A 15,889-nucleotide genomic window follows, 5' to 3' on the forward strand; every position below is an offset into this window, starting at 1 on the left:
ATGGGGAGGAAGGCAGCAAATCACACTGCCACGTGTGTACCTATGCAACAATTTTGCATGTTCTTCACATGTACCCCAAAACCTAAAATGCAATAAAATAAATAAATGGGAAAAAATATTCAAAGCCCTCTAAGCCTTGACTCTATCCAATATTTCTAACCTTATATTGGGTTTCACTCTTTTGCCCTTGCTTACCCTCACCAAACCAACTCACCATCTCGGGATTAGTCTAACATCTCCACTCGTTTACTTGCAGTCTCTGCCAGTTGGATGGCTTTTCTTCACCTGTTAAAACCTGCTCAAGCTTTGAGCAGTAACTGAGCTGCATTTTTTTCAGAATGTTTATAACACAAAGAAATGATAAAGGTTCGAGGTGACGAACATGCTCACTACCCTGATTTGATCATTATACATTGTATAAATGTACTGAAATGTCACTCTGGGCCCGATGCAGTGGCTCACATCTGTAATCCCAGAATTTTGGGAGGCTGAGGGCTTCATCTCCCAGTAAATATTAAATAAGGATTGATTTATCTTCTGATGTTTATTTAGTATCTTATAAGATACTGTATTGTTATAAAGAGATGATATCTGGTCCTCTGTCCTTTATGAATTTTCAATGTGGTTGGGATACAAGGGTAATATTTGAGGGAAAATTAGAGACCAATCCTAGGCAATACACAATTAAGTATAAGGCAGTCACAACAGGGTGTATTTAACAATTTAAATATGGGAGAGAATGCTAAAGGAGATAAAGAATGCCATTGTCCTAAGTTACACATTTAGCCCCTCAAATTCATAAATCATATCACACTGTTTCAAATACCATTTGCAAAGGGCTTAGTTGTCCAGTTTATATAAACTCAGGTTTGTGGAAATGCCAGGGAAAGAGTCCTGCTTTGCTCTGTCAGAACTCAGTTTAGTTTCACACCTTCTCACCTGTTTCCTTGTTCCCCTAAATTGGTTAGTAGCCCCTGAATCTTCTAGACAAGACACAGAGTTATCTTTAACTCCTAGTTCTCCCTTTACCAGCCTGTCCTCTTGCTTGTCAAGTTTTATAGATTCTTTCTCTCCAGTGTCTGTTTTTTTCTCTCTCCTCCTCTGCACTTCATTTCACAGGTATATCTTCAGTTCAGTTTTACTTTATACGCTCCTTACAGGTGTCTACTCCTTCATCCCTATCTCTTTTCCCTCCAAGACAGTATTTCCTATGTACAAGATAGGCTTCCTCACATCACAATGTCCTTCTCTAAGGTATTCACATATCAAAGTCTTGCTGCTATGGTTGGCAGTGGCCTCAGCCAAATCTCATCTTTAATTGTAACTCCTACAATTCCCATATGTCATGGGAGGGACCCAGTGGGAGGTGATTGAATTTTGGGGCTGGTCTTTCCTGCTATGTTCTTGTGACAGTGAATGAGTCTTAAGAAATCTGATAGTTTTTAAAATGGGAGTTTTCCTGCACAAACTCTCTTTGCCTGCTGCCATCCAGGTAAGATGTGACTTGCTCCTCCTTGCCTTCCACCATGATTGTGAGGCCTCCCCAGCCACGTGGAACTGTGAGTCCAATTAAATCTCTTTCTTTTTAAAATTGCCCAGGCTTGGGTATGTCTTTATCAGCAGCATGAAAATGGATTAATACACTCCTACTGATTCCAGTCCATATCATATACTTTTTCTTTATTTCAAATTTCCTTATCTAGAAGGAGTAGTTCCCTTCTCTCAACTTTTATAATACTTCGCACTTTCTTGTTTAATACATTTTATATGTAATATAATTATTTGTGTTCATCCTATCCAGATCCTTTGGTATAAATTCTGTATCTTTTATGATCCCAATACCACTGTTACCACAGAGATTTAGGATATTATACCACTGATAACTATTACTGAGTGAATGATGAAGACCTGATGAAATGAGTCCCTTTCTTTCCTTTTTCATTTTCCAGAGACCCTTGGATTCCAGTAGTTACTACAATTGCTGGGGAAAAAAGACCCACCCCTGCCCCTCTTCTAAAAGAAATGTATTAACAGAAATTTTATCTAAGTTCACCAACTGTGCAACAGGATGATGAATGCTCGTTTTTGGGGGGTCCTAACAGTGGGCAAAGTATGACTTCTTGCTTCCAGATAATGCTTTCTGCTGGTTACTTTAGCTTCCTCTTCCAGTTTTCTTGCCACCACCTTTGTGATTGCAGGATAGCCACAACAGCTGACCACCTGAGTATTGCTTTATCCAAATTATGGACTAATCTTTGTCCACAACCACTTTTCTTTATGGAATCCATGCATCAAATGTTGGAAATGGAAAAGTGATCTGTAAAAAAAAGACTGGCTATTATACACATGTGACTATGAACATCTACTTCAAAGATTTCTTATCTCTACCACCTTAGAGATACATTGACTGTATATGGTGCATTTTGTAAATGTAAAATATAAAGGACTGTCACTTTACCTTCTGTTAATACAAATGTATAAGAATGACAAGGAGAAGGGAGGACAGAGATAGCTTCATTTGGAAGCAAAGGAGCTGAGAATTAGAAATTGTCTCAAGTGCTCAGGAAAGCAAAACTATATTTGAAAATTATGAATAAATAACATGTCCATGTCATATAATTAAAAAAATGAACATTTTCTACTTTAAGACATGAATAAAATATAGTAGTTGTCCCACAGGAAAATTTTAAAAAATAATCAGGAATAACAGTATGCCCACTAAGAGCCTGGTATGGTGGTATACACCAGTACTTCCAACTCTTCAGGAGGCTGAGGTAGAAGGATTTTATGAGCCTAAGAGTTTGAGGCTGCCGTGAACTATGATTGTGCCTGTGAATACCTACTGCACTCCAACCTGGGGAACATAATAAAATCCTAGCCTCTCAAAAAAAATTTTTTTAAAGGAGGAAGAGTTCCAATTCTGTTTTTAACCAAGATCCAATAATTAATAATGGAATATTGGAGGAATTCATATTCAAATATGGAAAAACACTTAACTCATTCTTACCATAATTTTATAACATATATTTTGGAATCCTAAGAAACACAGCATATATAAAACAAAGTGGCCAGGTGTGGTGGCTCACACCTATAATCCCAGCACTTTGGGAGTCTGAAGTGGGTGGATCTCCTAAGGGCAGGAGTTCAAGACCAGCCTGGCCCAACATGGTGAAACCCTGTCTCTACTAAAAATATAAAAAAGACATATACGAAGCCAACAAACATATGAAAAATGCTCATCATCACTGGTCATTAGAGAAATGCAAATCAAAACCACATTAAGGTATCATTTCATGCCAGTTAGAATGGCAATCATTAAAAAATTGGGAGACAGCAGATGCTGGAGAGGATGTGGAGAAATAGGAACACTCTTACACAGTTGGTGGGAGTATAAATTAGTTCAACCATTGTGGAAGACAGTGTGGCAATTCCTCAAGGATCTAGAAATAGAAATTCCATTTGATCCAGCAATCCCATTACTGGGTATATACCAAAAGGACTATAAATCATTCTATTATAAAGACATATGCACACGTATTTCACTGTGGCCCTGTGTACAATAGCAAAGACCTGGAACCAACCCAAATTCCCATCAATGATAGACTGGACAAAGAAAATATGGCACATATACACCATGGAATACTATGCAGTCATAAAAAATGATGAGTTTGTGTCCTTTGTAGGGACTTGGATGAATCTAGAAACCATCATTCTCAGCAAACTGACACAAGAACAGAAGATCAAACACTGCATGTTCTCACTCACAGGTAGATGAGAACACCTGGACTCAGGGAGAGAAGCATCACATGCTGGGGGCAGTTGGGGGGGTTAGGGGAGGGACAGCGGGTGGTGGAGAAGGTGGGGAGGGATAACATGGGGAGACATGCCAGATATAGATGAAGGTGGAATAGAGGCAGCAAATCACCTGGTTATGTATACACCTATGCAACAACCCTACATGACCTGCACATGTACCCCAGAACCTAAAGTAAAAAAAAAAAAAAATTAGCTGGCCCCAGTGACATGCGCCTGTAGTCCCAGCTACTTGGGAAGCTGAGGCTGGAGAATTGCTTGAACCCAAAAGGTGGGGGTTGCAGTGAGCCAAGATCATGCCACTGCACTCCAGCCTGGGTGACAGAGTGATACTCCATCTCAAAAAATAAAAATAAAAATAAATTAAGAGGACAGTGTTGGAAGTTATTTGCAGATTATATACTTTTTAAAGGATAACTTAAAAGATGCAACCTTTAACTACCATGATTTAAAAATATTTTGAATAACTTACTCAAAGATAATGTCAGTCCAAAAAATATATAGGTCAATGGTAAATAGTTGAAAAAAATAAATGTACCATCAAGACCAAAGTATATACTGCCTTGAAAAAAGTTTTAACCAGTGTTATGTTGAACCTATATAAAAATAAACTATATTTTGTTAAATAGTATAAAGAGAAGCCTTGAACACATACAGAATTATAATGTTTCCTAACTGGAATGTTTCCTAATCTAATTGATTATTATTCCAAGTGCCTCAGTTATTCTCAAGTAAATGGGATAAATGCAATTCCAATCATTCTTTGCAATATTGAATGACATAAGATGGATTCCAAAGTTCATCAGAAAATATAGGTTAATGATACAAAGTCAATTTCTTTTTTATTGTACTTTAAGCTCTGGGGTACATGTGCTCATCCTGCAGGATTGTTGCACAGGTACACATATGCTGTGGTAGTTTGCTGTCTCTGTCCCCCCTTCAACTACATCAGCAATTTCTCCTGGTATTATCCCTCCCTCACCCCCCTGCCCCCCACTGTCCCTCCCCTCCCCTGGACCCCCACCTTCTACTCCAGCGTTTGATGTTCCCCTCCCTGTGCCCATGTGTTCTAATTGTCCATCATCTGCCTATGAGTGAAAACATGCAGTGTTTGGTTTTCAGTTCTTGTGTCAGTTTGCTAAGAGTGATGGTTTCCAGATTCATCCATGTCCCTACAAAGGACATGAACTTGTTGTTTTTTATGGCTGTATAGTATTCCTTGATGTATATGTGCCACATTTTCTTTGTCCAGTCTATCACTGATGGGCATTTGGGTTGGTTCCAGGTCTTTGCTATTGTATACAGTGCCATAACAAACATACGTGTGCATGTCTTCATAATAGAACAATTTATAATCCTTTGGGCATATCCTCAGTAATGGGATTACTGGGTCAAATGGAATTTCTATTTCTAGATCCTTGAGGAATTGCCACACTGTCTTCCATAATGGTTGAACTAATTTATAATCTCACCGACAGTGTAATAGCATTCCTTTTTATCCACATCCTCTCCAGCATCCGATTTTTTAATGATTGCCATTCTAACTGGTGTGAGATGGTATATGAATGTGGTTTTGATTTGCATTTCTCTAATGACCAGTGATTATAAGCATTTTTGTATATGTTGGCCACATAAATGACTTCTTTTGAAAAGTGTCTGTTCATATGCTTTGCTCCCTTTTGAATGGGCTTGTTTTTTTCTTGTACATCTGTTTTAGTTCTTTGTAGATTCTGGATATTAGCCCTTTGTTAGATTGATAGTTTGCAAAATTTTTTTCCCATTCTGTTGGTTGCCAGTTCACTCTAATGATTGTTTTTTTTTTTGCTGTGCAGAAACTCTTAAGTTTAATTAGATCCCATTTGTCTAGTTTGGCTTTTGTTGCCATTGCTTTTGGTGTTTTAGTCATGAAGTCCTTGCCTGTGCCTATGTCCTGAATGGCGTTGCCTAGGTTTTCTTCTAGGGTTTTTATGGTGTTAGTTCTTATGTTTAAATCTTTAATTCATCTGCAGTTAATTTTTGTATAAGGAGTAAGAAAGGGGTCTAGTTTCAGCTTCCTGCACATGGCTAGCCAGTTTTCCCAACACCATTTATTAAACAGGGAATCCTTTCTGCATTCTTTGTTTTTGTCCAGTTTGTCAAAGATCAGATGGTCGTAGATGTGTGATGTTGCTTCTGAGGCCTCTGTTCTGTTCCATTGATCTATATCTCTGTTTTGGTACCAGTACCATGCTGTTTTGATTACTGTAGCCTTCTAGTATAGTTTGAAGTCAGGTAGCATGACACCTCCAGCTCTATTCTTTTTGCTTAGGATTGTCTTGACTATGCAGGCTCTCTTTTGGTTCCATATGAAGTTTAAGGTGGATTTTTCCAGTTCTGTGAAAAAGGTCAATGGTAGATTGATGGGGTAGCTTTGAATCTATAAATTACTTTGGGCAGTATGGCTATTTTCATGATACTGATGCTTCCTAACCAAGAAACATGGCATGTTTTTCCATCTGTTTGTGTCCTCTCTTATTTCCTTGAGCAGTGGTTTGTAGTTCTCCTTGAAGAGGTCTTTTATATCCTTTGTTAGTTGTATTCCTAGATAATTTATTCCTTTTGCAGCAGTTGTGAATGGGAGTTCACTCATGATTTGGCTGTCTGTTGTTAGTGTATAGGAATGCTTGTGATTTCTGCACATTGATTTTGTATCCTGAGACTGCTGAAGTTGCTTATCAGCTTGAGGTTTTGGGCTGAGATGATGGGGTCTTCTAGATATATGATTATGTCATCTGCAAATAGAGACAATTTGACTTCCTCTTTTCCTAATTGAATATCCTTTATTTCTTTTTCTTGGTTGATTGCTCTGGTTAGAACTTCCGATACTATATTGAATAGGAGTGGTGAGAGAGAGCATCCTTGTCTAATGCCAGTTTTCAAAGGAAATGCTTCCAGTTTTTGCCTATTCAGTATGATATTGGTTGTGGTTTGTCATAATAGCTTTTATTATTTTGAAATACATTCCATTGATAACCTAGTTCATTGAGAGTTTTTATCATAAAAGGTTGTCGAATTTTGTTGAAGCCCTTCTCTGCATCTATTGAGATAATCATGTGGTTTTTGTCTTGGTTCTGTTTATGTGACGGATTATGTTTACAGATTTGCAGATGTTAAACCAGCCTTGCATCCCTGGAATGAAATCTACTCAAGTGTGATGGATAAGCTTTTTGATGTGCTCTTGCATTCAGTTTGCCAGTATTTTATTGAAGACTTTTGCATCAATGTTCATCATGGATATTGGCCTGAAATTTTCTTTTTTAGTTGTGTCTCTGCCAGGTTTGGTATTGGGATGATGTTGGTCTCATAAAATGAGTTAAGGAGGATTCCCTCTTTTTGTATTGTTTGAAATAATTTCAAAAGAAATGGTTCCAGCTCCTCTTCGTACATCTGGTAGAATTTGGCTGTGAACCTGTCAATTTTTTAAAAACAAATAGATTTTATGGTAGTGGAAATGGGTAGCCCTAATAGGGCAATAATATTTATGTCACTATTCTTCTTAAGTTAATGTGATTCTGTTATAAGAATATATGGGCGCATTATTGGAAATAGCCCTGATTAGGTAGATATAGATATCATATATAGTTAGGTAGATGGATGTTAGATACAGAAATGAAATACATAATAAAAGAGAAAATAAAAATAAATATAAAGGAAAACAGTTTATAAAAGGTTTAGTAAACTTGACTATTTAAAACATTTATCATTCTAGATTCACATTTTATAAAATATAACTAATGAAGTTCCATATGGATTAATGAGTTAAATTAGGTTTACTAAAAGACATCAATTTCTAGAGTATCACAAAAACAATAAAATGCAGATTACTTATGATATAATGTGGGACTACAGGCGTTTTTCCTTTTTATTTTTCTCTTATTTTTATATCTCCTCATTTGTCATGTATTGCTTATTAAAAAGAAATAATATTTTTTACTTAAAGAAACAAATTCTCTAGACAAGACAGACGCCTTAGTATTTAACTATGGCGTATACATTCCCTAATATGTGGACAGGACTATTGCTCCTTACTGACAAATGAGAAATTCTTGTTGGTTGATCAGTTGTTCATCCCTCTGCTTCAGATCCTGTTTAGGTTCAAAGGTCCAGGCAATTATATTGGGCTTTCTATACTGATTCCAGATCAACCAACACTGAATGTTGCACCTAGACCTAGGCTAAAAAATATGAATGAGGGGTAGGAGGTAGGTAGAGAGAGAGTGGGGAGATTCATTGTTCATAAGCTCATTGCAAAAGAAGCCAGTGACCGGTACCCACACAAATTTCAAAAGTCACAGGCACAGTGCATATGTGCTGCTTAAGAAAGTCATGGAAGTTGAAAGAGGCTAAAGACAGCTGGAAAAGCTGTATCTGACTATGGGTGGATCTGAGAGAACCCAGAACCAGTGAGCCTTCCTTTCTGTAGGGAAGAGATATATGTTCTCCACATTGCACCCCATTTTCCCTGAAACTTGATCAAATCCACCAGTGGGATTCTAAGAGGCATGAGGAACAGTTTAAAATCCCATCTTTTCTTTTTAATTGGGACTCATCAACAAGGCAGAGGTGGAAGGGAGGCATGCCAATTCATATGTTTTGATACTCACTATCCTTCCTTCCCTAAAACCCAAACATTCAGCCGAATGCCTTAGGACATGTATCTGCTGTAAATTCATTTTTTATCTAATTTGTCTGAGATCTAAGCTTCCTGTGGAGGTCCGAGATCAAAGGATTTGATTCCTTCTGATGTCGGCGCTGACACATAATGTGTGCTGACTTAGTTCTGTCTATAACCTCACAGTGGGAGGCGGCCAGCCTCCCTGGGCACCTTTACACAGTGAACTTTCATTTCGGCTGGGGAGTCTGTCAGGTATGTTGCTGATTGGAGCTGCCATGTAAATAATTCATGGGAGAGTTTTAAATGTTTTGGGGTCTGCAGAGGAAAGCTATGCTTGTGTTAGTCTTTCATGAATAGATGCGGACTTAAAGAACAAGGGGGAAAAGATTTCCAATGAAGATCTCTCAAAAACAAGATAACAGTATCTTCAATGGATTGAAAATAGGCAACTTGCAGTGTTTGATTCCTCTTATGTGAAGTGCTGTTGGTTTTACCAAGGGATTAAAATTCAAAGCCTTTTTTGCCTTTTTAAAGTTTGCTTCTACCTGACAATTTATTATTCTTGTTCTTTGGTTATTTGCTGATCCTAATAAACTATGTCTTTTCCACCTGGTGGGAGCAGTAATTAAGGAGATGATGCCAAGCCCAGTGCTTGGCCGAGGGCTGGGCATAATGAGGGAGCAAGGCTGATGACACACAAAAATTTCTTCCTTGAAGGAACTTAGATTCCTAAGAGGAAGATGAAATTGTCACATAAGGAAAGGTGACCAATAATAGAAGCAGCTGTGCAGGTCAAATGAGAAACTCTAGACAACAAGTGTGGAGGCATAAATCAATGTAGTTTGAGCTGTCAAGAAACATTTCTGGAAGGAGCTGCAGGTCCCATAGGAAAACTAGGGTAACCTGAAAGTTCTTACAGCTCTAAGCAAGAGAAGCATCTCATAGTTTGATGGCTGTAGAAGATACATGCTAGACAAATGGACTGTGGAAAGGAGAGAGAAGATACGAATAGCATGAGTTTATCATAATATTAATAGATGCATCATGGAAATAATAGGAACAACATGATTATCTTATTTTACCGCTCTAAATCAAAAGCATTATATATATACGTATATATTTCTGTTATGTTATTACTTTATCTCATCCTTACCTCATTTTCCAGATTAAATTGAAGTGAGAAATTGGTATTCTTTACCCCAATATTGTATTTTATAGTATGAATCAGACGTGATTACTATCTCCTGACACAAACCAAGACAGCTCTCAATAAACTCAGGAAAAAAAAAAATAACGAAAAGCCTAATAAGTCAGCATCTTCATTGCATACAAACGAGTGGTTAATATATTTTCTGGTGAAATATGAGAAAAGCTGGGACAGTAAATGTAGATGACAGTATTACTGCCCCCCTCCCCGGGTTAAGGCAGGTTCAATCTTTTTCTCACTGTAGGCATATGAATAATGACCTTTTGCATGCATCATATACCCATGCATGTATCCCACTGAACATTCCTAACTTTCCATTGCATTCTTTATCTTTACACAGTATTGTGTGATGCCTACATTATCTGTTTAATTATACTGCACTCTTCTGAGTTGCTGTTTAGTTCTGTTTAATAGAAAAATAAAATACAAATAAAATGTTGAGAAGAAAACAACTAAAACAACATTGCTAAAATAAATATATTTTAGTAAATTGTAAAGTAGCACCTGAGAATAAATTAAAATTATACAACTAAAGCCCAAAGAGGCTGAAAGGATGAAAGTCATAAAACCAGACAGCAGGAGAAGGGGAACTTGAGCCCTAATTTTGTGACTTGAGTCTCATGTGCCATCTCTCCTTCTACTATTATGCAAACATACATTTATACACTTATATAAATAGATGCTTATGCTCATATTATTTCTACAAGTATTTGTATTCATGTTTTTATAAAACTAAAGATATTTAAATTATGAATTTGGCATAAAAGTCTAACTGTTAGATAATACTGGTTTTTATAGTTCATATTTGTTAACACAGGTGTGAGTTGGCCCACTGGTAAGGCTTGACCATAGTCTGGTATTTGCATTGAAGCCTAGTGCTTACAATGAAAAATCCTCATTCAATTGTCAATATTATAAACGTATTTTTTGAGGAAGCAGCGTTACCAAATTTTTATTACATATTTGGAATATCTAATAAAAGATATTTGGAAATTAAAGAGCTGATATAATTAAAACTGTATTTGACAATTTCTTGTCAGAAATGCTAACTATGCAAAATGTGTAATTCACTGGTTGAAAACTAAATCCATTTATTCCCTACTTCTTTTCTCCCCAGATATGAGAATGAAAGCCATGCTGGGCAGAATGAACCAGTGCCCCGACCAGTTGATGAACAGAGTGTCCAGAAGGAAAGTTAGCTGCCGCATTGTCCAAGAGGAAGGGGCTGCTTTGCCTGCTCCTGCTACTACTAGCATCACATCCCATGGGCACACCTGTACTCCAGGTGCTCCTGCTCGGCCGGTGTACCTTCAAGAGACTGGGAACTGGAAGGAGGCCCAAGAGCAGTTGCTCAGATACCAGCTGGCAGGCCAAGATCAGCTGCTGCTGCTATGCCCAGACCTCAGACAAGAGAGGCAGCATTTGCCAGGGCAGAGTTGGCTGAGTAAGAAAAGTGGCAACTTGGGGCTTTCCCTAGAGAAGAAAGCCTCCTGTGGGGCCACTGAGGCATTCTGCCTTCATTCAGTACACCCAGGAACTATTCAGGAGCAGCTGTGATCAGGAACGGTGTGGGCATTTGGCCTGAAAGGCAGAATATTCCAAATATTTCTGGATAATAAGCAGGGGAAGTGAGGACTGTTTTGCTGGAACAACTGAGAAGAGAGAATGTGGACTCTGAATCCCTTTTTCGACTTTAGAATGGAAAACAGTTATACAAATGCGTATAGACTAAAAAATGCCTGATACATCTTTCACAGCTATCACAATCCTAGTTCAATGCCAGGAAAATGATGACACTTGTTAATTATTTACCAGTTTGTGACTTAAGCCTGATTTCAACAACTTAATAATGGCATAATACTGACTTATACCAGCAGAGATTATTATTAAGCAGTCTCTGGGTTGACCACCCACAGTGCTTTGAGCTTCTCTTATGGAAGGGATCATGAAAAGGTCTGGTCAGCAACAGTTAATTCCACTCTGTTACAGAAAAGCATTTCTTTATCCGCTAGTAACATTTGAAGGGACAGTTCAACACCCTGCTCCCTGATCTGTCAGTGCTTACATTCCAAACACAAGTCAACTTCCTGGCTTTTTACAAGTGGATTTTATTTCATGGTTTAAATTCAATCATTATTGGGAGCCTACAGTAGTGCGAGCATATCAAATTTGCACTTCATGAGTATTTACACATGAAAATTTATATTCTCATGGCCGTTGCTGAGAGTTTAGTTAAGGACAAAGATGTAAAAATACCAAGTCTGGGAAAGGAAATTGTCTATGGACCACTATTGTATTTTTCAGTGATTCTGTTAGTAGCTGGGTCACATTTACAACTGGAAAAGAACTACACTGGGAGGTCAGAGATAGCCAAGTAGCAAGTAGATGATCAGCTAACTCCTTTATCAAAGAACTGCTTTTTGGAGAAGATGATGCATAAAGCTGTGCAATGAAGGAGAGGCGAGATTATGTCACGTGCAACTGTTCTAGGCTGTGCTGGGAGGTTAAGTGGAGATCAGAACAAAGGTACGCCTGGTATTGATACATTTGGTAAGGGTGTTAAAGGCAGTTTCACCAGATTCACACATTTGTATAGGGCTTATTTCTTTTCAAACTGAAGAATACTTTAAGCAGCCTGACTGTGTCCTTGGCTCTGGATCCAGAAGGCCTTAATGCTTCAAGCGTGTAAAGAAAAGACGGCAGGAATGAGGAGAGCTTCCAAGAGATTGCTCTCAGCTTTTCCTGATAATCCTGAAAACCAGGATTTTCTAATCTCTGCAGGGTTAAGGGGTTGTGCTGTGGTTGAGTTGGAACAGAGAAAGAAAACACACTCTTTCACTGCTTTATTCTAAATAATGATGCCCAGGAATTGGTTCTGTGGGAAGTACTGGCAGAAAGCTGTTTTGTCTGCAGGACATCAAGAAGGAGGTGTATATCGTCCTACTATTGGCAGAAACGTTTTAACCTCTTCTTTAGGTGTCTGGTGAGTATCTCAGATCTTAAGGCTGTCCCTGAAAGGAGGTAGGTAGTTTTCTCTGTGGTCACTGTGTTGGATTTGCAAGAAAATATAAATAGATGTTAAGGTCAGTGCTCCCCAGGAGATTTTAATCCAGGCTATCTGTGTTCAGAGACAGATTTGCAGGACAATTGGTTTATAGAAGTTTACTCTGGAAGTACAAGCTGGCTGCCTGCTGAGTAAGTCCTCTTATTTTGCTTGAGCACCAACAGAATTAAAAACATAAAAAACAAACAAAAAAATACCTCGAATGACTTAGGAAGAACATGTCTTCCCTAGTTTAATTAGTCTCTGTTATAACCATTTCTATATCTTTTTTGTAGCTTTCAGTCTGTGAAGTCATTTACCTTTGCAATGTCTGCTTTAGTACATGCCTTGGATCCTCAAAGAGCTGTAAGCTTCATGGAAAAAACCTTTCAGAAGTGAAGCCTTTTGAGGATTATAAAATGGTGGCAGTGTTAGTCCTTGCTCTACCTCAGTTTACCTGCACATTCTTTCTTTCAATTATGTGGATTCTTTCACCACTTTAAATTTTTTCCCAGATATTTTTCCTGAGCTCTATACCATGCATTTAGCTGCCTAGTGAGAATTTCCAGCAGGTTATCCCATAGCTACTAGGAAGTTAACACAGCCCTAAAACCTGTTCCTCCTTGTGTTTTTTCCTAACTCAATGAATGACATCACTGTATTCAGACCAGAAATCTAGAAGTCAGCCATGATTCTTGATTCTATCTTGCCCTTCTCAAAGAGTCAGTTGCCAGTTCTGTTATTTCCGACCCCTTCTTTACCCTTCTCCCAATCCTTATCTTCTTACTCTTTATGTGTCACATGATGAATCTTTCTGGGAGGCAAGTTTTATCTTATTCCTCTGTTTAGGAGTAACCATAGTTAACTTACTAATTCCATCCCAGAAAACCTGCAATTCCTGAGGCCAGAACTGACACTTTGGGCCTAAATAGCAGCCATAAATATCCCCAGCAACTTGCCAGGCTCTAGCATGTGACATGGAGCTTTGGCATCTAGCTAAAATTCCTCAACCCATAGTTAAGCTAGTCCTCTTTCTCAAGAAAATGAGAGAACTGTGGAAACACTGAAAGCAAAGAGAGCAGCTCTGCATTCATTCGTGTCTGGAGATGAGCCCATTTGAGCACCACTGTAGGCCAACCCTAAATTTATTCAGATTATTAATGTTGGTAACCCAGCAAATATTTCCCAACAGTGACCATCTATACCCTTTATCTAAATAAATATTGAGATGTGCTTTATTCCTGTGTTAGTTCAAAGAATCTCTTCTTGCCTCCCATTGTATTGATGGATTTCTTTCTCTCAAGAGATTGGTTAAGCTAATGGTCTAGAGAGTTCAAAAGTGTTTGAAGGTAATTTTAAGTGTCGTCACCACAAACAATGCTATGTATATGAGGTGATGCATATGTTAATTAGTTCAATTGATCCATTCCACAATGTATACATATATCAAGTTGTATATGATAAATACCTACAATTTTTATTTGTCAAATAATGAACATCTATAAATATTTATGGGTCTCAAAATTAAGAAAGAAGTATACATGGAGCTATGGTTGTTTTCACCATCTCTCCATGCTTTTTGTTTGGGGAGGGGCGCTTTTTTGGGTGGACTTTTTGGGGAAAGCACCTGACCAACAGAACTTTGTGTCTCTCCCAAAGTGAGAGATTCAGCTTATCTGATCAAGGTGGATTTGCCCTTCAATAGGCTTGCCCTTGTTACTGCCCAATCAGACCACCAAGGACCAAGAAGACTTGAGTTTTCTGAGGGTCCACCCCTTTCAACAATTTAGTTGAATGACTCTCTTCCATCTAGCAGTCTAACTCCAAATATATGAAATTACTATACATTGAAATGCATGCAAACTATATGCAAAAATGAGTATGAGGAAATCAAATGTAAATCACATGCAAATATTATTCAACCAAGGTTCTATAGAATTGTACATGTCAATAACACTAAAGGATTTTAATTAATTCTGCCATTTAAATTTGATGCATTTATTCCATATTTTGCTTTCAGAAGTTATAATATATTCAATGTCAATTTTGAAAAAAACTAAAGCAGAAGAAATTAAACACTATTTAGTATAGAACCGTTGATTTCAACATATACTACAGCACTGTGACTGATTACAGATATATTTGAGAGAGAAATCACATTTCTAGGTGGTAATTTTTAAAATAAATAAAATTTTTATAAACTTAAATGTGGATTAAGTGGCAGAATACAGGGATTTGGATGTTTATAAATATTATTCTAGTATGTATTCTTTTTACTTAGGGATTTCTTTGCTTGGAACAATTTAGAAAATTTATGTAATGCATTTGTAGGACTTTCTAGATTTTATTGGGATTCAAAGAATTAATTGTCTGTACATTATCTCTTATCAGTCTCAAGGTAATATTATCTATTATCACTTTACCTTTTATTTCAAAATTAGTAGCTATAACAAGATGAAGGAAATACCCACTCTTCTCTCCATTTTATTAATAAAAAACAGTCAGTTGCCATAATTTTGTTATGGTCCAAAGCAAATTGCAAAATTTGTTTGGACTATATTTTTTCCTTTTATCACTTCTTCAAATTAATGGTATATCATTTAGTAGAATGACTCACATAGAAAAGTATTTAAGTTATGCTGTTATATAGTAAAAAAGCAAATCACAAAAAAGTCTGCACAGCATGCTTTTACTATAGTTTGTTTATGTATAGAACAATTATGAAAAGATAGCCAAGATAATTTTGTAAGTAATAGTTACGTCTGGGGAGTGGAGTAGAAAATATGGATTTATTTGCACTTCAAATTTTATATACTTTTGTATTGCAATACTTTTATAAATATATTTACTGTTAAATTTAAAAAGCTTCTCCCAGTTATGATTGACCAGAGATTGGTGGTCTCTTTAGATCTCAGCCATAGGAAATGCTTACAGAAAATACTCTCAGTCTTGCAGAAATGCTTATAGAAAATGCTGTTTGCCCTTTAAGAACTAAAATAGATGCAGAGGAGAAGAAAAAGATTGCAGAGAGTGGAAGGTGAATGGAAAGAGGAAAGAGGCCAAGGAGGGCTAAAAGGAAAAGTAAGGGAAGTCTATAGGTGAGGAAGAAAAGCTGCTATGGGTGGCAGTGGTTAGAGTGTGGCTGGATCTGCTTTGCTACTATAGTGCCCCT

At 37.4% G+C, this 15,889-nt stretch overlaps 1 protein-coding gene across 1 annotated transcript in view; it reads left to right on the forward strand.

Annotated features, from left to right (window-relative positions):
- The window catches only part of LOC119466982 (fibrocystin-like), a 20,470-nt gene extending 4,890 nt beyond the window's left edge, over positions 1-15,580 (forward strand). The window contains exon 2 of the mRNA XM_037727915.1: positions 10,792-15,580. Coding sequence (XP_037583843.1) covers positions 10,792-11,231 — 440 coding nt within the window. The 3' untranslated portion in view covers positions 11,232-15,580. The remainder of the gene's footprint in view (positions 1-10,791) is intronic.
- The last annotated feature ends 309 nt before the right edge of the window (positions 15,581-15,889 follow it).

This window comes from Cebus imitator, unplaced genomic scaffold, assembly GCF_001604975.1.
Source record: "Cebus imitator isolate Cc_AM_T3 unplaced genomic scaffold, Cebus_imitator-1.0 Scaffold248, whole genome shotgun sequence".
NCBI classification, from domain to species: domain Eukaryota; kingdom Metazoa; phylum Chordata; class Mammalia; order Primates; family Cebidae; genus Cebus; species Cebus imitator.